Here is a 22,999-nt window from a genome sequence, read left to right on the forward strand (position 1 = left end):
GTACGACAGGGCAACAACTACATTCGCAGTCAATGAATCTCATTTTGAATTGTTTGCAAGAAAACAAAGGTCTTTTGATGCAATCCCCCAACTAAGGATGCTTTAATACAGCACATCGAAAGGGCAGCATACCAAAGTGGGCATGTTTGGAGTCAAGTTTGAAAGGTAATGAAAAGCTGCCTAGTCCTGAAATTTGGGGTTGGGTAAAAGATAAAGACCGTGAAGCATGGAAACCCAAATGGACATCGATCCCTTCTGTTGCTGCATCTTGTCAGGAACTGCTGAAATGTGGGTGCAAAAAATCAAACTGTGTTCGTAACTGCAAGTACTATCGGTCTGGGCTTTCTTGTACAGGATTATGTTCATGTCACGTAACTGTCAGGATCGATAAAAAGCAGTCTACTGTGGCTATTTCGTATCCTAATTAGGTAAATTGTACTTGTTATGGAATGGTTGCAGCCAGAATTTGCAATTTTTGTTAATGTTAAATAATAAAAAGGCCTTTTTTACCATTTTGCAGCCATTTTGAAACCGGAAGTTACTTGCTATCATGCCAAATTGTTGTACAAACGTATGAGTAGAGAAATTCTTGACGAATTTAAATGTTTTGTCGAGTTATATGATGATACTTGTCATGAGAACATTTGTGAACGACACCATTTTGAAAAAAGGAGTGGCCATCTTGAAAAAAAAAAATTTTGTTTTGGCTAGGACCCAAATTTTGCAAAGTACAGGTTAAACAATCAGTGTGCCAAGTTTCATGCTTGTATCACAATTTGCACAATTTTACTTATAATATCCAGCACTAATGTGTACTGTACAGTAATACCTCAATCTTACGTGATTCAAATGCACAAATTCACAATATAGCACGAACTTTTCATTGGAACCTAATTATCATATGCAAGTTTTTCACAGACACAAACATTTGTGAATCCTGGAGAAACCCTGCAAAAGTGTTTGTCTAGTTTTTCATGTTATCTATAGGTTTTCAAGGTGCTCTCTCTCTCTCAGATGAGAGAATTTTTATGGTACTTGTATATGCTTGTTAATATTTTCAAATATCAATAATAATAATATAATAATAATAAGATTATGTCCTTAACCAGATGATCCAACTCTGCAGACATAAACATGATCTTGGCCAACAAGAAATCCCCTTGGGAGGAGACAGTGACTCCCAAAGAGGGAGCCTCCCAGGTCACATAGGACAAATACCTCCTGTGTACAAGCCGAGAATGAGGAAAAGTGAAAAATGCTTTACCATGGTTCTTTTGGCAGAAAGCCAGTCTCCCATTTCCTTCAAAGAATTATTTGAGGATGAAAGGGCCATCTTAGGGAGGTGTGTCCTGTCATCCAGCTGGTTCCTCACCAAGAACGTTGAGGCAGGCGAAGGAGCAGCAGCTGGGGTGAAAAGGGAAGGAAAATTTGCCATCAAATACCACAGCAAGGCAGCATATGCTGAAGGAAAAGCAAGTTCTGAGTTAATATCTTCTTCCAAGGAAATATGAGACAGGTGGTCATCCTGAGCAGTTTTAGGAGCAGAAGGAGCTTTCTTAAGTAAGCTAATAATTTGGGCCAACTGTTGTTTAATTGGATCCAGAGCAGGTTCATCAGGGTCCAAAGGCAAAGGAGACAGCGCTGAAGGTCTAACTGGAGGTGTACGAGACCAACATCTAGGCGAGAATGAAAAAAGGCAGTCCAAGGAGAAACTACAAGATGGTCTGGGACTGTTCGGAGTCTGCTTACACCGCTTGACAGGCAGAGGGTCTGGACACCAACCATGGTCTTCAGAAGAGTGCTTAAGGGGCCAGGAAGAGTCCAGGTAATGTTTGCAGCCTTTCTTGTCCACACTGTAGTTGTCTAAAGAGCTGAAGGACAACAGATGTATTTCCTTGGACAAGCCTTTCCACTGGCTGTCTGCCACTACCTGGAAGTGGGAACAGGTATGGCTGAGAGGGCAACTACCTGTGGGCAAACCCTATTAGCCTCCCTTGTGGGAGCAGGACAGGGACCTTGGTCTAGGAGAACTGACAGGACAGATAGTTACCTCCTCCACTTGCACTGCACTATCACTTTGCACTTTCTCTGCAAACACTTTCTCCATAATCACTTTAAGAGAAGTCCCCAAATCAACAACAGTACTTACACCAGATAAAACTTTTTATAAATCTAGTCTCAAGACTGGCAATGGCATTAGGATTGGAAACATGGATGCCAGGCAAGGTTGTACAGTAGGAGGGCAAGAAGTAGGAGAAACAGCAGGAATAGGAGTAGAAGGAGAGTAATGGAGTTAACCTCTAAACTAGCTTTTGGTGTAGTTTCTAAACTATGAGAGCATTTTTCAGCTCTAGAAGCCTATTTTTTCTTTCCATCGCTCCCTAACTTATTTAAATGAGATTTATTAAGTACCTCCCACTGTTTAGTCTCCCAAGTTAAACACTCTGCAGGTCTTATCACCATTACATTATTGTACCCTACATTTAACGCAGATTGTGTGAGGATCATAACAAGCCTTAGGCTAAGGCCCCACCGTATCCGTCGCGGCGCGTCGCGTGCGTCCAACACGGCTACGCGTTTTGTACGTTTCGATCAACTGTCATAGTTCAAACATGACTGGCCCCACATGGCGCATGAGCGTGCGTGGCGTCAGGTGCGTTACCGTACTGGACGCAAAAGGAACAAAAAGTTTTGTTTTTAGCCGCACGTGGACGTGCGTCTCCGAGCTGGGGTCCGCATGAAGGAAAAAATTGTGGTAGACCTACGACAACCTGCATTTGAACCACCTGCCCAACTTTGAGTTATTATCAGATGTGATGATTTGTGGTTATGATAAAGGATTAAAGTATTTTTTATATTATATTCTAATGGATACATTTATGTAAGTATCTTTGTTTCAGAAGTTACTGTATCAAAGTGTTCAGTTCACACACAATTCTACGTATCTAAAGTTATGTCATAAGTCCAGATTTTCCTACTGTTCAACGGCTCTAATCTGGTTGACAGCACCGAGTCAGAGGAAAACCTTGCGCGCTCCCTTCATAATGGCAAGTACTGCTGAAGTTTGAATTGTCCGTCTTATAACCGTCACTCGTTTGTCTGGTTGGGCCACACGCGCAGAAGACGGACACGCTTGTAGACGGATAGCCGTGTTGGACGCACGCAAAGTGCCGCGACGGATTCGGTGGGGCCTTAGCCTTAGTGGGCCTAGACTTGCAGCCTAACTCGCTACAGTAGCAAATACTAGACATTATCCTATTAAATTTATTGAAAACTAGTAAAAACAGCAAAAACAAACTGCTTAAACAATATCTATCTAGCATAAGCACAACCAAAAGAAATTACTTCACTAAACCCAAATGAAAATACAGGAAAATCCAAACAAACTGCAGCAAAATGTGGCAATCTTTACACACCAGCCAGTAGAAATTGAATAATGGCTGCCAGGTTTTCCTGCCTTCCCTAGTAGTGGGCAGGGCTGTCACCTACATGTGAACAAATAAACAAATGAAGAGCTACCACTAAGTTAAAAAAAAGTTGCTGCGCAAGGTAGATGTGTTAGCTATGTCATTACTTGGTAAGTTAATTACATAAAACCAGTTTTTCTTTTATTTTCTGACATTTATATATCCAATATCTTTAGGCTTTGGTCCCTGGGGTCTGGCTTTGTCCTGATAATGACGAGTTCCAGATAATAATGCTCCAGATAATTGAGGAATTAATGCATACTCAAATTTTCTTCTAGCATCCTCTCAAATTCATCTCTTCGGCACTCATCTTCTGACTCATCCAAATCACCTTCATTTGTTTCAATGTCAGTTTCATCCTAAAACTAACTTCAAGAAGTTTTTCTTGTTTATTTGGGGTCACATTTCATTTTTTATGCTCAGTAAGACAAGATATATTGTTTGCTCACTGAGTAGACCCACCAACATTCAGCCCACCATGATTACATTTTCCAAGATTATCACTCATTTTCAGGGCCCTAACCCTTTACTCTATTGTGTGATGACATTCTCAAGCATCTCTGTAATGATTAGAGAATAATTTGAGACAAAATTGGGTAAAAAACAAGGGAGATGAAACACTTCACGCAAAAGATGAATGCTGATGCTTACCCTTTCACAAGGGTGACACGACTGAACATCACTGCCATGTCAGCCACCATGCAAGATGTACGCTCAGGTCACTAGCCTTTGCACAATGCTTCACATAAGGCACACTCATAGCCTCATAACACCGAAAAAAGTATTTCATTTTAAATTATTATTTTTTTACTGGATGATGTCTACAGTATATACCTCAACAGTAAGCTAAGGATAACATTTATAAATGTCATTGGTAAGCTGAAGGGTTCAAGACCTTACAAAATCATAATCAATACCATTTAAAGTCAGAAACAAAACCAGTCATAAAAAGATCTTCTTTCCCACTGTTATCCTTACATTAAGGGGTCAGTTGCCTGATGCACCTTCTCCACTGCCTTCTATCAAAGGCATCATCCTACACCAAAACTCTTCTCTCCATATCTTCTTTCACTTTATCTTGCCATCTGATTCTCAGTCTCCCTGACAATCTCCTTCCTCTAAGAGGTTCCTTCCAAGCCCTCTTCACTCTCTCCTCATCATCCATCCTCAACATATGCCCATACCATCTCAACTGTGACTCTCTTATCACTTCTGTAATCTTTACTAAGCCTGCCCTTCTTCTTATTTCATCATTTTCCAATCTCTCCAGCAGCAAAATTCCCATAATCCACCTTAGCATTCTCATCTCTAATCCCTCAAGCTTTACTTGAAAAGATATGAACAGCAAAAACTGAGCATTAAAAAGGAGAGAAAGCCCTGACTAATTAGTAAATGAATGACTAAATAGAGTGAGTTATGGAGTCAGTTATAGCTAGTAATCCCCCTTCTACTCGGCCCCCTAAACACACACACTTAACAAAGGGCTAGGAGCTGTGGAACTAGTTAATACTGTAGAAGTTTCCTGCACAATTATGCGAGTTCATAAACTTTTACCAATCCAAAGCTCAATAAAGGAATTGGATTAAGAATAAGTTTACTGTACTTTTCTGTCTTCTAAAAAGGAAAAATGATATTGTTAAGATACAATAAAGTTTGTTCATACTTACCTGGCAGATATATATATTTTAAGTACCCACCCACCTCCCCTCAGGAGACAGTGGAGATAGAAATCTGATAGAAAATGGGAATGGTTCCTGATACCCGCCTCCCAGCGGCGGGAATGGGTACTAACCACCCTACTCCCACTACGTGTGTCGTAAGTTTTTAGAAATTCTGTCGGACTTCAGAGAATACAGCTATATATATATCTGCCAGGTAAGTATGAACAAACTTTATTGTATCTTAACAATATCATTTTGTTCATGAAACTTACCTGTCAGATATATATATAGCTGAATCCCACCTTTGGCGGTGGGAGAGACAGAAAAGGATTTAGGAAACATATACATGTAGATGATTGACATCTTGGTTCCTTACCTGTTAGCATAGCTGACTTCGTGATTACTGTCACCCAAGCCTGCATCTGCTTCACTAGTTACAAACAAGGTAGAGACCTGTGTAGTTGGTGCGCTCTAGATGATCTGCCAACGGGGACGAGACCACAATGTGACTAGACCATGACCATACTCAAGAGGACAACGAGGCAAAACCACCACCTAAGTTAGCCTAACCAAATACTCCCATATACCAAAGGCTAAAAGAAGGGAAGACCGCATTCGGCGGCCGACCCTACAACCATAAACATTACGAACATTAAAAACTCACCTACCCTTTTCTATGGGAAAGGATGAGTGCTACCTCCTGCCCCAAGATAGTGTCTGCGGCGACGTATGGTCCAAGAGAGTAACAGTTCTCATATGTCGTTCTGACCTCCCGTAAATAGTGCGAGGCGAACACCGAGTTACTTCTCCAAAAAGTGGCACTTAAAATATCTTTGAGAGCCATATTTTTCTGAAAGGCTATAGAAGTCGAAATAGCCCTTACTTCATGAGAGTTAACTTTTAAAAGCTTAAAGTCACTATCTTGACAATAAGCGTGCGCCTCCTTAATGGTGTTCCTCAAAAAGAATGCCAGAGCATTCTTAGACATGGGCATATTAGGCCTCTTAACCGAACACCATAAGTTCTCCGCAGAACCTCTACACTCCTTTGTCCTACGAAGATATTCTTTAAGAGCCCTAACAGGACACAGGACTCTTTCTGGCTCTTGACCAATGATTTCTGCCATACCTTTGATTTCGAACGTCTTAGGCCAAGGGTTGGAAGGGTTCTCATTCTTAGCCAGGAATGACATACTCGAAGAGCAGATTGCATTATGCCCTTTGAAGCCGACGTGTTTACTAATCGCCTGTATCTCGCTAACCCTCTTCGCCGTCGCCAGAGCAGTTAGAAATACAGTCTTCTTCGTCAAATCTCGCAAAGAGGCAGAGTAAATAGGTTCGAAGCGGCTTGACATTAAAAACTTGAGAACCACGTCCAGATTCCACGAAGGCAACTTAGCCATCGGTACCTTGGTGGTCTCAAAAGATTTCAGTAGATCATGTAGGTCTTTATTATTAGCAAGGTCAAGACCTCTATGTCGAAAAACTACAGACAAGACACTTCTGTAGCCTTTAATGGTTGACATTGCGAGCTTCAAATCTCGTCTGAGATAAAGAAGGAAGTCGGCGATCTGGCTCACAGAGGTCGTGGTAGAGGAAACTCCTTTCTTCCTACACCAGCTCCTAAAAGCTGCCCACTTCGACTGGTAAACCGCGATTGACGAAGGTCTTCTCGCGGTGGCGATAGCTTTAGCCACAGGTTTCGAAAAACCTCTCGCTCTGGCCAACTTCTGGATAGTCTGAACGCAGTCAGACTCAGAGCGGAGAGGTTTTTGTGGTACCTCTCGAAGTGGGGCTGTTTGAGTAGATCTCTCCTTAACGGAAGAGATCTCGGAAAATCCACCAGGTAGGACATCACCTCTGTGAACCAGATCGCTGCAGGCCAAAAGGGGGCGATTAACGTCAACCTCGTCCCCTCCGAAGCTGTGAACTTTCTCATCACTTCCCCCAGAATCTTGAAGGGGGGAAATGCGTAGAGGTCTAGGCGCGTCCAATCCCATAACAGGGCGTCCACTGCTACTGCCCCCAGATCGAGAACTGGGGAGGAGTAAAGAGGAAGTCTCGCCGTCCTTGCAGTTGCAAAAACGTCCACCAAGGGGCGTCCCCAAAGACTCCACAGCTCCTGGCATACGTCCTGATTGAGGGTCCACTCTGTCGGCAGCAACTGACCTTGTCGACTGAGGAGATCCGCCCGGACGTTCTCGACTCCGGCAATGAACCTTGTCAAGATCGTGATCTCTCTTGCCTTCGCCCAAATCAGAATTTCCTTCGCTAGAGCGAACAGGGAGCGAGAGTGAGTTCCTCCTTGTTTCTTCAAGTATGCCAGGGCTGTGGTATTGTCCGAGTTGACTTGAACTACTCGACGGGAGACTTTGTCCTGAAAGAACTGGAGCGCTAATTGAACCGCTGCCAGCTCCTTGAAGTTGATGTGCCAGGCTACCTGTTCCCCTCTCCAGGTGCCTGACACTTCCTCCCCCCCTAGTGTTGCTCCCCACCCCGTGGATGACGCGTTGGAGAACAACACTAGGTCAGGGTTCCGAAGCTTGAGGGATATGCCCTCTGAGAGCTTTAACGGATCGAGCCACCATCTTAGATGGCTCTTCACCTCTTCTGAGATGGTTAAGATCATATCGAAGTTGTCCTTCTCTGTCCAATTGTCCGACAGGAAGAACTGAAGAGGTCGGAGATGTAGCCTCCCCAGGGAAACAAACTTCTCCAGCGAGGAAATGGTCCCTAGCAGACTCATCCATTCCCTCACCGAGCATGAATCCTTCCCTAGAAAGGCTGACACTTTCTCTATGCCTTGTTGCTGACGTTCCTGGGACGGAAAAGCCCGAAAAGCCACTGAATCCATCTGAATCCCCAGATACACGATGGACTGTGTTGGGGTCAGATGTGACTTTTCGAAGTTCACCAGAAGTCCCAGGGACGCAGCTAAAGACAGAGTCGTTTTCAGGTCCTCCAGGCACCGGGTCTGCGAAGAAGCTCGGATGAGCCAGTCGTCCAAGTAGAGCGAGATCCTGATGTTGGAAAGATGGAGCCACCTCGCCACATTCTTCATTAAGATAGTGAACACAAATGGGGCCGTACTCAGACCGAAACAGAGAGCCCTGAACTGAAACACCTTTCCTTTCAGGACGAACCGAAGGTACTTCATAGACTGGGGGTGTATCGGGACGTGAAAGTATGCTTCCTGAAGATCGAGTGATACCATCCAATCCCCCGGTCTTAAGGCCCCAGAACTGACTGAGGTGTCTCCATCTTGAACTTTTGCTTTTCTATAAAGAGGTTCAGACGACTTACGTCCAAGACTGGCCACCACCCTCCCGAGTGTTTCGGAACAAGAAACAATCTGTTGTAAAATCCTGGCGTAGCCAGGTCTAAGACCTGTTCCACTGCTCGTTTCTCGAGCATCTGCTCGAGCAGATCGAAAAGAATCCTTTGATTTCTTGAGGATACGACGGGGACAAGTCCCTGGGAGTGGAAGTCAGAGGGGGAGGCTTTACGAACGGAATCTTGTACCCCTTCTCTATGATGTTGAGAGACCAGGTGTCTGCCTCTCTTTCTCTCCAGGCTCCTCCAAACAACTGAAGCCTGGCCCCTACCGGTGACTGAAGGCACGCATTCTCACTTCTTGCCCCTGGACTTAGCCGGGGCTCTACCTCTAGGAAGACCTCTTCCTCGGGGTACAGATCTAGCTGAACATCCTCCACGAAAGGGCTTCTGCTTCTTAAAAGACTGAACTCCTGAAGACGTGGAAGGGACAGCAGGACGTCTCGACGACTGCGTCAAAAGGTCTTGAGTGGCTTTCTCCTGTAGACTTACTGCCAGATCCTTCACCAAAGCCTGGGGGAAGAGATGACTCAAGAATGGCGCATACAAAAGTTCTGTCTTCTGTGCGGGAGAGACAGACTTAGCCACAAAATTACAATACAGCGATCTCTTCTTCAACACGCCTGCTGAAAAATGAGATGCTAATTCCTCTGAGCCATCCCTGACGGCCTTGTCCATGCATGACAAAACACTGGACAGCTCCCCCAAGCTGATCGAATCTGGCTTACGAGACTGGTTGTCTAGCACTCCGAGACACCAGTCTAAGAAGTTAAATACTTCTAAGGATCTAAACAGACCCTTCAACAGATGATCCATCTCTGACGTAGTCCACGACACCTTCGCTGAGGCTAACAGAGCTCTTCTTGAGGCATCTACAACGCTGGCGAAATCTCCCTGTGCTGATGTCGGAACCTTCAAACCTAACTCCTCACCGGTTTCATACCACCTCCCTGCCTTACCGCTAAGCCTAGACGGAGGCAGGGCGAAAGTGGTGCTTCCTTTAGCTTTCCTAGTCTCCATCCAAGTGTTAACTTTCCGGAAAGCCCTCTTGGTAGACAAAGACGTTTTCATCTTAACAAACCCTGGTGTCTTCTTAGCTTTCGACGACGAAAACTGCGATGGAGGAGAAGGAGGAGCAGAAGGAAGGAAGGTATCTCCAAAAGAATCACGGAGCAGCCGAGCCAAAACTTGATAGTCTGAAGAAGACGACGTCAAGGGTTGTTCTTCATCAACCTCCTCCGAAGAACAGCTCAATTCCCCTTCTTCCTTACCCGAGTTAAACTCCGAAGAAAGAGGTAGAAGACCTTTCACTCCAAGTCTCCTATCAGACCGATGACGAGAAGAAGAGGGTAACGTATCCTTAACAGAATCGTTAGCCGAAACAGGAACAGCAATCACAACTTGAGTAGAACGCGAAGTAGAAGGAAGACGAGTAGCGTCATCAAAAGACTCGGGAACAACGTCCGATCGAGAGCGAACTTCCGTACTCGCGTCCAAGACGCTCTTACGACGATGTCTATTAGCGTCCATCGGAGCGTCTAACCTAGCGTCCCTCCGAGCGTCCAACGAAGCGTCCAAATCAGCGTCCAACTGAGCGTCCAACGAAGCGTCCAACGAAGCGTCCAAAGAAGCGATGAGCGGAGCGTCCCTCCTAGCGTCCCTCGAAGCGTCTCTCCGATCGTCCCGCGAAGAAACAGGAATTGACACTTGACGAGCGTCCCGATGAACGTCAACACAAGCATGACGAAGCGGAGCGGTGCGTACCAAATTCCGTCCGTCAGAAACTAAAGCATCTTCATCAGAAACGTCGATGTCGGAACGCCAAGCGTCCTCACATCGAGAAGAGAGGGCAGAATGAAGAAACCTCTCTCTCTCCTGACGTTTACTTCCACCTCTAGACGAACGCTGGGGAGAACGAAGTCTAGACGACGAAATACCATGAAACGGGGACGAAAGACGAGCAGGCGGAGAAGACTGTCTCGATCTCTTGATCGGAAGTCTATCGTCCTTCTTACGGCCAGAAACCGTTTCCTTCTGCTTAAGTAAAGTATCCAGTTGTCGCTGCATAGCAAGGATTATCTCCGTCTGCGAAGTATCTATAGGAGGAGAAGAGCCATGCCTGCGAGAAGGTGAGGGGCGAGGGGACGCCTTCTTCCTTCTCCCAGGAACAGCCTTTGCTCTAGAGCGACTGGGGCGCTCAAAGACGTCATCATCGGAAGACGACCTAGCCTTCTTCTGGGGCGGAAAGGACACGCTTTCCGGAGAAGAATGCCAATCAGGCAAAGCATGACGTGAAGCGTCCTGATCTTGAAACGTCCTCTTCAAAGGTCGCGAATCCGAACGAGATTCCCACCCCTTGCGCGGGGAGGACGCGTCGGAAGACGAGAAACAATCCTTTAGGACACGTGCTCGAGCACGCTCCTTAGCAGCCTGGGAAGCGTCAACAGGTACTGCTGAAGGGACGTCAGATCGGTGGGGGATCCCCGTAACCCTCCTTCGGCCTTCGACATGCCCTCTCCCTGAGTCCTGGGAGTCCGGCAGAGGTCCCAGCCTAGAGGCGCTATAGGGCCGATCTGACGCCCCTCCACTTCACTAGGGGCACTATCACTACACTTAGCACTTTCCCTGTTTTCAAGGGCTAGAACCTTAGATTCCAGAGTTTTCAAAGAATCTAAAATAAGCGAAAGGGCATTACCCTCCGCAGACACCACTTGAGGGCCCGAAGGCAACACTACGGGGTTAGGAGTCACAAAATCTAAAGAAGGGTTAGAAGGGGTTACATTATTACCCTGTCTACTACCCGATTTACTCCTGGAGGAAGGCCTCCTGATCCTATCACGCTCTAATTTATTTACATAGGATTCATAAGTCTTCCATTGAGCATCATTTAAACTTTCACACTCCATGCAGCGAAAATCATACCTACACACTTGCCCCCTACAACCTTTACACACTGTGTGAGGATCAACCAAAGCTTTTGGTAACCTCACCTTGCATTCGTCTTTCATACACACTCTGGCACTAGCCGAACTAGAACCTGACATATTTAAGGAAAAAACCAAGCCAAAATCAAAAACAATCCAAAGTCACGTATGCCAAGCTATCGATCCAATAACAAATAACCAAAAAGTCAAGAGGATACTCAAGCAAAGAAAGTTTTCCAAAATCCTGAGGCGGAGGTGCTGTAAACAGATGTTTACAACACCGGCGACAGAAGAAATCTGATAGAAAATGGGAATGGTTCCTGATACCCGCCTCCCAGCGGCGGGAATGGGTACTAACCACCCTACTCCCACTACGTGTGTCGTAAGTTTTTAGAAATTCTGTCGGACTTCAGAGAATACAGCTATATATATATCTGACAGGTAAGTTTCATGAACAAAAAATGCATTACTGCAACCTGCAACATAACAATATGAAGCAGATGACAGCGGGGCATAATGAGGAATGAATACCAAATGGGTATTAATAGAATTGAAACTTACTGCATAATCAACATATCTTTCTGATTTATAAATAAATGATACTTAATAAGTAGTAGCCTACTTTCCTCCAACTTACCTTCCTATGTTTTGCTACCATTTGTCCTTCAGGATTCCAGACAGTGCAAGTATTATACAATTTATCACCATCTCGCTCTGGAATAGACCCTCCAACAATGAAAATGCCATGCTCTTTTGCTGCAGAGCTCAAAGCATTAGTGCTTTCACCAGGTATTGGTTCTGCATACTCAGGAAAATAGCCTGCAATCCAAAATCATAAGAAAAACCAATATCACAACCGACAAAATACATGAAATAATCTATTGATCAAAAATATTTATTAGCCTTACTGACATGTTTCAAAATGGATACAACATATAAATTTTCATAATACATTTCATTATTTCAATAATCACCAACTATTACAATAGATTCAGGAAATGTGAAGATTAACGATGATAACTGGCTAATATACTAAATGACAGTTGCTGTCTGGTTCACCTTCCCTCAAAAGCTGAGAACAAAATGCTTACTTTATATTCAGAAAAACTTTTTAAAATACACACGAAGTGGGGAGGCTGGGAGTCCACCCGGTTATCGGCAGCCTCGGTTATTGGCAATCTGGTTTTATGGAGCTTGTCTAGCTACGACAATAACTGAATTTTTGGCACTGATATGCGCCGATCCCTGTTTAACAGCGGTGCTGATCCCTGATTATTGGCTCCATAACCAGGGATTGCCACCGATTACCGAGGATCGGCGTTATTATCACCGATTTTCAAGGGGAGGGGGAGACAAACACTCCTGCTTCACTATTTCCAAGTTCGCCAACCTTTGATCTCTTCACAGGTGCCTTGACTTCCTTACGGTGATGGATAGGCCCTGGTGCCAAAGAAGCGGAAGAAACAGCAACATGCGAACGAACATGCTAGGTTGCAACACACTCACAACTCCATGCAGAGGACGAAGCAGCCACTACAGATTGCACAGGGGATGAAACACTAACACTCGCAGGAACACGGGCATGCCGCTCCTCACTCGTAGATGAAGAAAAGGCAAAGTCACTAACCTTCCAACGCTTGATATGCCGACACGGCGGAAATGGGGGAAAAGGAGAGGATGACAGCACTGACTCCTTACACAGTCTCTTTGCAGGAGGGACGACGCAACATGCTTGCTTCCAGTCCTCCCAACCGACATGGCAGCAAACCTATCTTCCAAAACAGGGTTCAATCTTTCAAGAACCACCTAACATAAAGCCTCAGATGGATTGCAAGAGATGGCGCCGACGACATGGAAGGGAGATGGGGCGTACTGGATGGCAGTGATGATGTCACAGGAGCAAACGATGACAACACAGATGAGCAAGGCAGCGCAGCAGAAGAAACAGGGAGTGACATCGTCGATGGAAGTGACATCACTAGCGGCCCAAGGAAGCAGACGCCCATGGCGGAGTGATATAAAATGGCTGACCCCGTGATGTCACCAGCGGCGCTGACCTCACAGCTTCTCTCTGACTTGAAGAAGCAGCAAGCGTCACTGGCAGAGCAATACAAGATGGCTGACCCCGTTTACACACAAAGACAAGGCCAGGAGGAGAGCTTGGGTAGCCTGAGGGGGGAGGCCAGCATCCATGAAGTGTGTCAGCAATCCCTCCAAGGAGGGTGAACCCTGTAGCCCAAGCGACCCCCAGAGCACCGCCATTTTGGACGCCTCCGACTCAGAAACAAAAGAAACTGATGATAAAGCCCCCTCCCTTGCGGGAAGTAAATTAACTCCCGAGGAAGAGGGGGCAACATTACATAATAAATCAGCCTGGGGGCCTCCCGATACTTCCAACAACGAATCGATGGAAGGAAAGAAAGGAGACAAAGACACCACACTAGTATGGGGTGTGAATGCGGCAGGAGACGAAACATCAGGAGGAGATGAAAATCCCTCCCATGAAGGAAGGGTAGAAACTCTACAATGCTCCCTCTTACTATAAAATAACTTCCATTGCTCTCTAGGCCATGTACGACATTCCGGGCAGGGATTCATTATGGTACAAACATTGGAACAACACCTACTGCAAGTGGAGTGCAGATCTGTGCTGAAGAAGCCAGGAAACAAGAACACAGGAAACCTTGAGTTCCCAGGCACATACGTTGGCGAGGCCGGGAAGGAGCAGAAGAAGCCATAATACAAGTGCACACACACACACACACACACACAGAATCACAAGTGAAAACGGGCAAAGAACCAGGTAAAAGGCCGAGAGAGGACAATCTAACTCTCACCTAGGCAGTAAAGAAAAAGACTGAACGCGGTGGCACGGGTGCGTGGTCCTTGACCAGTTTTCACACGATATACGCACGCATTACCAGATCTCACAAGATTCATTGCTTTTCATCTCCGATTTAACTGGATCCAGCTAGGTGCTAGAAAATAATCCTATTGTTAAGACCAAAGGTTTGTTTGCGTATGAACAACTATTGCTCCTCCCCTCGTTGGGACTCCCTGGTGAGAGGGACCTCATCCTGGATGAAATTGATATTTTTTGTCTAATGGATACAAATATTTACCTCCCTACGACTTTTGGCATGACTATGGACTGTTCTAAGGAAAGCCCAAATGCAAAATTCAAAGTGGCATAAAAATTCTTTTACCATTTACAGTAGTAAACCCAAAATGACTAAGTACCGTCATGACCCAACCTTGACTCATTTCGACTCCCTCGGATGAGTCAGTCAAGGTTTATAACTGTGGAAACTGATAAAAAATTTTCAGCATTAAAATTAAAAAATTATTTCTTAAATAAACAGGCATTCAACAGCAGAAATATCATTCAAGACAAATAAAAGAAAAGACGTGACTCATAGAAACCACAACAAACAGTCTGTCTGAAGATTATTTGTTAATTAATGAAAAATATAGATAATATAAGTGTAAAAATAAGAAAACATGATAAATACTATGAATAGCATTCAGGGTACCATCATATTTCCTGAGAATAAGGAGCAAGTCGAGAGGAATATATTATTGGACTCTTAAAAAGAGATATCTAAAGGGCCAGGATTGTGAACTGTGTTGTGCCAGGTAAACAAATGAATAAATAAATATTAAAAATGGCAAAAACATAATTTGGGGGTTAAGATCTACCTCTAAAAATAAAAATAAGAAGAGTTGAGTGTGCAACTTTTAACTCATAGTATATATTTCATTAAGCATTACCACTGGTAATCTTAAACTTATTCACAAGAAATGTAGCAGTATCTGCTTGCTCATAATGTTTTCTTTCATATAATAATGTTTATGAGGAAAAAAATAACAGACGCTACCACGAATAGCTAGATTCCATCAAGAGATTGGGATCATGGGGAAGAATTCTGACAAGAGGTAAAATATTTACAATACAACTATAGTCGGGAACAGGTGACCTAGACAGTCATCTACGTCAGTCAAGAGATCTTTATTTGGAGACAACTTACCAGTTGGTGCAGAGATATAGCTGTCTTTAACAGTAAGTAAGATTCATCCCAAATAAATACTTTAGAAGAGAGAGAGAGAGAGAGAGAGAGAGAGAGAGAGAGAGAGAGAGAGAGAGAGAGAGAGAGAGAGAGAGAGAGAGAGAGAGGAGGCACAGTACATCTAAATTTCAAAATACATATGATGATCATGCATTACATTATGATAAAGGGTACATGCATATAGTATAAATAGAAAAAAGATAAACCTATATCTAACATTACAATGCTGAATTCAGTAAAATACCATCCTGCATTAAATATCAATAAAAATACTGTATGAGAGAGAGAGAGATGATGAGAAGAGAGAGAGAGAGAGAGAGAGAGAGAGAGAGAGAGAGAGAGAGAGAGAGAGAGAGAGAGAGAGAGTGTGTGGACTGTTTCATAATTTTTATGGTAAAATGGAGACATACAAATGTTCAAGATCTCTACTGTATTGTATTATGTATTTTACATATCTTATAAGTTCAAGTACATAGAACTACAGCAATCAGCTTTGTTTTGTTTTGTTAGGCTAAACTGTACATTACAGTACCATACATACCGTATATTTCCGTGTATAAGACAACCTTTAGACAAGACAAGGTAAAAAATCATGGCAAATTTTCATAAATTTATCTCATATCTGTAGTATAAGACGACTTCTAAATTACAAAACTGAAATGTTTGCTGGAGAAAAGTGATTATTACAAAAGTTAAACAGTACAACTTTTATTTATAATAATGATTACTTAAATAAAGGTTGTTTTGCTTGCTGTATCTAATTACAGTATTACTACTAATTACTATTATCATAGTTACTGTATTACAGACTATAAACATCGTCATTTGCATTTGATATTGTGTACATTCTCAAAATCTCGGCTCATTGAGTATTAATGATATCTTCATTACCATTAGTTGTTAGAAGAGATATAATACAGAGATAACTTTTCTCGTAAATTAACGAGGTTTGTTTGAAAATGTGCACATATTACTTCATTGCATAAGCATTAGGTGTGATTTCAGCAGTTCTGGACATCACTTTTGCCTGGGCTTCATTCGTCTTATTTAGCCTAAGCTATAAGTAACCTGCAGTTTTAATTTATTATTATTCTTTCTTGAGATCTCTACTGCATGAGGAATGAAAAAAATTTATTTCATTTTTACTAAGGGAAGCCACCACTGAGAATCAGCAGGGTGTAACAACTTGACAATTTTGACAGAGCTCCTAATAAATGCTTGATAGTTACAGTAAATTATGTCATCAATCAGCTGTTTCTCAATTCGGTTGTTTATGTCAGTACAATTGCTTCATCCAGAATTCTAAAAACTGGAATTTTTGTGGTGGAGGATGGAGGAACATCATTAGTATTAGTCAGCAAGAGATCAAACAAGGAGAGAGAGGGGGGGGGGAGGAAGGGGAGAAGGAGAAAGGAGAGGGGAAGAGAGAGCGAGAGAGAGAGAGAGAGAGAGAGAGGTGGAGGACTGCCTACGGTGTTAGGTTGTTACACTGATAGATATCCACTTGCAAAAGTCGAATAATAGTTGTATTGACAATAATGATAATTTTCATAAAACTTGTGTTACTATGTCTAATCATATTGCATGTATTATTGTACTGCAATATATGAACAGAGCGTTGATGTGCCATTTGCATTCTGGTTTTGTTTACAGTCTTAAAATAATCACCTGATTGCGTTTTACCAATATCATCACTGTCGTTAGTTGCCGAATGGAAATATAATTTATTTCGTTTGAACTAGATGAATTAGAATGAAAATTATTTTCTTCTGTGGAAACGAGAATAATAACTAGGGGGCGTGGCTTGAAAGTTTAGAAGGGAAGTGAGGTTCGACTGGTGGTCATTCTGGCGTTCAAACTTTGCACGGTAAAGTTTATTTTCATTATTACAGTCGGTTACATGCTATACTGTTCATGTTATTTTCAGTACTTGATAAGCTGCTTATCGAGTTAAATAATTGTGGGCTCTGAGCCAGTATGACAAGCTGCTTGTCAGATTGCAAACTTCAGGAGTTTGGCACGTGTTTGTGGTGTTTTGTTGAATTGCATTGTGTATTTGATATAGGAGTGACTTTGTGCATAGCCATGAACGCAAATGCAAAAAATTAAATTATTGATTTATTTGCTGTTTTATTATTAAGTGTAAGGGTACAAAAGAACTTAATTCAGAGATACATTCTTTTCGTAAATTATCAAAGCTGGGTTTAACAAAGGCGATTCTATTTCCTGTTTTTTTTATACATATGTCGCCTAAAAGGGAAACCACTGGTCTGTATACGTTTCATCACCATTCACAAACAGCCGCTAATAACAATACAAAAATGTACGATAATTGTCGTTCATAAGACTGAATTGTTCTAAATCGTTACAAACAGCTTTGTGTGCTGCCTCACTTGATGATTGCTGAGATTTTGTTATAAAAGGATGGGGGAACATGAAAGTAGAAAGTCTCAAAAAATCATTTTAAAAATGCCATGGATGGTACAGATGATCTGTAAGACAGCGATGATGAAGCCGAAGTTGACCCTCCAGAACCAGACTGGAATCCCTATGATGGTGGCATATGTGATGAATCTTGTGATATGTATGAAAAACTTTTAATGAAAAATGAATATTAGTTATCCTAAATGTCATTACTACTGTAATTACACTATCATTGAAATTTTACAAAGGTTACCGAAAGATAACGGTTACTGCGAGCGCAACCGTAACTTGATGTTTACAGTTTCTCAGTTGGGATTCTATAGATATTCATGTATGTAGGCTGTCCTACTGATACACATCTTAGAATTCAAGGTTTGATTTTTAGAATTGCAGCATAAGCCGACCCCCAACTTTTAGGGTTGAATTTTAGGATTTAAAGGTTGTCTTGTATGCGGAAATATATCATATGTTTAGAAGGAAATCCTTTTGCACAGATATTCTAAAATTGAATGATAAGTATATCAATATTCTATAATAAAATATCAGTCAGGTTAGGCTATTAATCATGCTATATAGAAATGATATTGTTAAGATACAATAAAGTTTTGTACATACTTACCTGGCAGATATATACTTAGCTATAGACTCGGTCGTCCCGACAGAATTTCAAAACTCGCGGCACACGCGACAGGTAGGTCAGGTGATCCACCATTCCCGCCGCTGGGTGGCGGGGTCTGGAACTATTCCCGTTTTCTAAGCCATAATTTCTCTTACACCTGTCTCCTGAGGGGAGGCTGGGTGCCTCCATTAATCGTATATCCTGCCAGGTAAGTATGTACAAAACTTTATTGTATCTTAACAATATCATTTTTGTACAAGTAACTTACCCAGCAGATATATACTTAGCTGATTGGCACCCTTGGTGGCGGGCAAGAGACAGCTAAAAACAAAATAATACTTAACTAAATACATTAAAAAACAGGGAAAAAACAACCTATGTTCTTGGATAACATAATCCATAGTTCCTACCTTATTGGGCTGAAGACTTCATGACTACTGTCGATGAGTCTGCTTGCCTCAAGAGTTTCAACGAGGAATGAACCTATGGTTGAATAACTCTTTGGATCGTGTCAATGGGGGCTAGCCCGCTTACGCGACAGAGCCTATACTGGATCGTACCAATGGGGGCTGACCCACTTACATGGTAGAGCCTTGACCTTTTGTCATATCAATGGAGACTCGCCCTCTTACATGACAGAGTTAAGGTTATTAAACAAATCACAAAGAGCACTGAAGCCAATCCCGATCACCTGACCATGTTAGTCTTGTTACAATCTATGAATTGTAAGAGGGTCCCTATTCCCTCTGACAATTAACCAATAAAAACAACCACCAATAAACAGTAATTTAAGCCTTAAACTAAATAGGAAGGATTAGCCTCAGCCCCTTCTCCCAGCACTGAATTCGCCGAAACATACGCTCCCAGAGCAAAGCACTTTTCGTACGAAATTTTAACATCTCTTAGGTAATTCGAGGCGAACACCGAATTACATTTCCAATATGTCGACTCTATAAGAGCCTGAAGCGACCATGTTTTGTGAAATGCCATCAACGTAGCTATGGCTCTCACTTCATGAGCTCTCACTCTGAGAACCTTGAAATGCTCTTCTTCGCATTCAAGGTGAGCTTCCCTTATTACATCTTTTATGAAGAATGTAAGGGCGTTCTTAGAAATCGCTCTTTTCGGATCTCTTACAGAGCACCAAAGACTTTCTTCTGTACCTTTCAGCAACTTCTTCTTCTCCAGGTAGAACTTGAGTGCCCTGACTGGACACAAAGTCCTTTCTAGTTCTCTCCCTGTTAATGAAGATATTCCTTTATCTCAACGCTTCTTGGCCAGGCTTTGAGGGATTTTCATTTTTCGCTAAAAAAAGTGGTTGAAAGGAGCAAATCGCTGAATCTTTCTTAAACCCCACTTTACCTTCCAAAGCTTGCAACTCGCTCACTCTCTTGGCTGTTGCTAACGCAAAAAGGAATAAAGACTTTCTTGTTAAGTCCCTAAACGAAGCTGCGTGAGACGGTACGAATTTTTTCCGACATTAGGAACTTGAGGACCACATCCAAGTTCCAGCTAGGCTTTCTTGATTACATGTTCTTTCGTGGTCTCAAAAGACCTTATAAGGTCATGAAGATCTTTATTGTTTGTCAGATCTATTCCTCTATGTCGAAAAACTGAGGCCAGCATACTTCTGTAACCCTTCACTGTTGAAACTGCCAGGTTACAGTCTTTTCTCAAATATAGGAGAAAATCTGCGATTTCAGTTACAGAGGTACTGGAGGAGGATATTTTCTTTTCCCTACACCATCTTCTAAACAACTCCCACTTCGACTGATATACTTTAGAAGTGGGAGACTCTTCTGGCTCTTGCAATAGCCTTCGCCACTTCTCGTGAAAAGCCCTTGCTCTGACAAGTCCTTCGACAGTCTGAAGGCGGTCAGACTTAGAGCGGGGAGGTTTTTGTGAAACCTGTCGAAGTGGGGTTGTTTGAGAAGATCGTTCCTTAGTGGAAGCGATCTTGGAAAATCCACTAACCACTCCAGCACCTCTGTGAACCAATCGAGAGCCGGCCAAAAGGGAGCGATGAGGGTCATTCTTGTTCCTTCTGAGCAAGCGAACTTCCTCAATACTTCTCCTACTATCTTGAAAGGAGGGAAGGCGTACGCGTCCAAGCCCGTCCAATCTAGCAGAAAGCTGTCTACTGCTACTGCTTGAGGATCCGAGATCGGGGGAGCAATATGGTTTCTAATCTGTGATTCTTGTTGGTCGCGAACAGGTCTATATTGGGCCTTCCCCACAGATGCCAAAGTTGTTGGCAAATCTGAGGATTGAGAGTCCATTCCGTGGGTAGGACTTGTTCTTTTCTGCTTAACAGATCTGCCCGGACATTTTTCTCTCCCTGTACAAACCTTGTGAGGAGAGAGATCTTCCTTTCCTGTGCCCAAATCAGCAGATCCTTTGCTGATTCGTACAGGGAAAAGGAATGCGTCCCCCCTTGCTTCTTTATATACGCGAGGGCTGTTGTGTTTGTCCGAGTGAATCTGAATCCCCAGACTGAGACCTGTTCTTCGAAATGAACCAACGCTAGATGAATGGCTGTTAGCTCTTTCTTGTTGATGTGCCAGGACACTTGTTCTCCTTCCCAAATGCCTGACACTTCTGCGAAACCTAGGGTCGCTCCCCACCCTGAATCTGAGGCGTCTGCAAACAACGCTAGGCGCGGGTTCTGTAAGCGAAGGGAGATTCCTTTGCTTAGTTTCTGTGGATCTAACCACCAACGGATATTCTCCTTGATCCTTTTCGAGATTGGAAAAGTCTCTCCCAGATTGTTGGACTTCCAATCCCACTTCTCCTTCAGATAAAATTGAAGGGGTCGTAGGTGAAGTCTTCCTAAGGAAACGAACTGTTCCATCGAGGAGAGGGTCCCCAGCAAGCTCATCCATTCCCTCGCGGAACAACGTTCTTCCTTAAGAAGACTGACACCTTTTCTAGGCAGCGTTTCTCTCCTTTCCTGGGAAGGATACGCTAGAAAATCCCGAGAATCCATCTGAATCCCCAGATAGACAATACTTTGCTGGGGAGTCAGCATGGATTTCTCGTGATTTACTAAAAGTCCTAAGGACTTTGTCAACTTTAGAGTAACTAAAAGGTCCTCCAGACATTTTTTCTCCGATTGGGCTCTTATTAGCCAATCGTCCAGATATAACGAGATCCTGATCCCTTCCAGATGTAGCCAATAAGCTACATTCTTCATGATGTCCGTAAAGACTTGAGGGCAGTCGAAAGTCCGAAGCACATCGCTCGGAACTGGAACACTTTCCCTTGGAACATGAACCTCAGATATTTTCCTTGCTGCCGGATGAATTGGCACATGGAAATACGCATCCTGAAGGTCCAGGGACACCATCCAGTCCCCTGGACGAAGAGCAGATAGAACAGAGGAAGACGTCTCCATTGAAAATTTCTTCTTCAAGACAAAGAAATTCAGGGCACTGACGTCTAGAACTGGTCTCCATCCCCCCGATGCTTTCGGTACCAGGAATAGCCGATTGTAGAATCCTGGGGACTGGAGATCTTGAACCAGTTCTACCGCTTCCTTGGAAATCATCTGTTCCACTGCTTGCAACATAGCAAGCTTTCGGACCGGATCCGAGTATCTGGCGGTCAACTCCCTTGGAGTTGTCGTCAAGGGAGGATTTTCCCTGAAGGGGATCAAGTATCCTTTTTCAGGATAGAGAGGGACCAGGAGTCCGCTCCCTTCTGCGCCCAGACTTTGGCAAAGTGGAGTAGCCTGGCGCCTACTTTCGTCTGGAGGACTTGCTGTTCATCTAGACTTCCCGAAGGACCTTCTAGATGGTCTACTCTTTCTCTCTGGTCTTCGACCTCTAAGAGGGGCTCTAGAAGAGGAGGCACCTCGAAAGGGCTGAACAAAAGAGGGTCTCTCTTTCTTCTCTATCGGCACTGCCGGCCTAAACTTCTTGGCTGAGTGCGTGAGGAGATCTTGAGTTGCCTTCTCCGTAAGAGATTTCGAAACCTCTCTAACCGTCTCTTGTGGAAAAAGGTGCGGGGATAAAGGAGCAAAAAGAAGAGATGTCCTTTGCAAGGGTGATACTGCTCTTGCTAAGAAAGAGCTAAAGACAGATCTCTTCTTCACTCCCGTTCCAAAAAGAGAGGCAACTTCCACAGAACCGTCCATGACCGCTCTGTCCAGGCAAGCCAGGACGCTCGAAAGTTCCTCCATGGAAACAAAGTCCGTGTCCTGAGCTCTCTTCGCTAATGCTCCTAACGCCCAGTCCATAAAGTTGAAGACTTCTAGGGTTTTAAAGAGGCCCTTTAGCAGGTGGTCCAGCTCACACATGCCCCAAGTCGCCTTAGCAGACAGCAACGACTTCCTCCTAGCAGAGTCCCCACTAAGGAAGCAAAATCCGCATCCGCGGAAGAAGGCAGACCTAACCCCATCGCTCTTTGGTCTCGTACCACCTTCCTGGTTTGCCTGTTAACTTGGAAGGAGGGCAGGAAAAAACTGTCTTGCCCGCTTCCCTTCTGGAAGTCAACCACTCTGAAAA

At 43.6% G+C, this 22,999-nt stretch overlaps 1 protein-coding gene across 1 annotated transcript in view; it reads right to left on the reverse strand.

Moving 5' to 3' along the window:
• Positions 1–22,999, reverse strand: part of LOC135206282 (omega-amidase NIT2-like) — a 144,097-nt gene that overhangs the window by 115,576 nt on the left and 5,522 nt on the right. Inside the window, exon 4 of the mRNA XM_064237702.1 lies at positions 12,022–12,203. Within this exon, the coding sequence (XP_064093772.1) occupies positions 12,022–12,203 (182 nt within the window). The remainder of the gene's footprint in view (positions 1–12,021; positions 12,204–22,999) is intronic.

This window comes from Macrobrachium nipponense, chromosome 29 (genome assembly GCF_015104395.2).
Source record: "Macrobrachium nipponense isolate FS-2020 chromosome 29, ASM1510439v2, whole genome shotgun sequence".
NCBI classification, from domain to species: Eukaryota; Metazoa; Arthropoda; class Malacostraca; order Decapoda; family Palaemonidae; genus Macrobrachium; species Macrobrachium nipponense.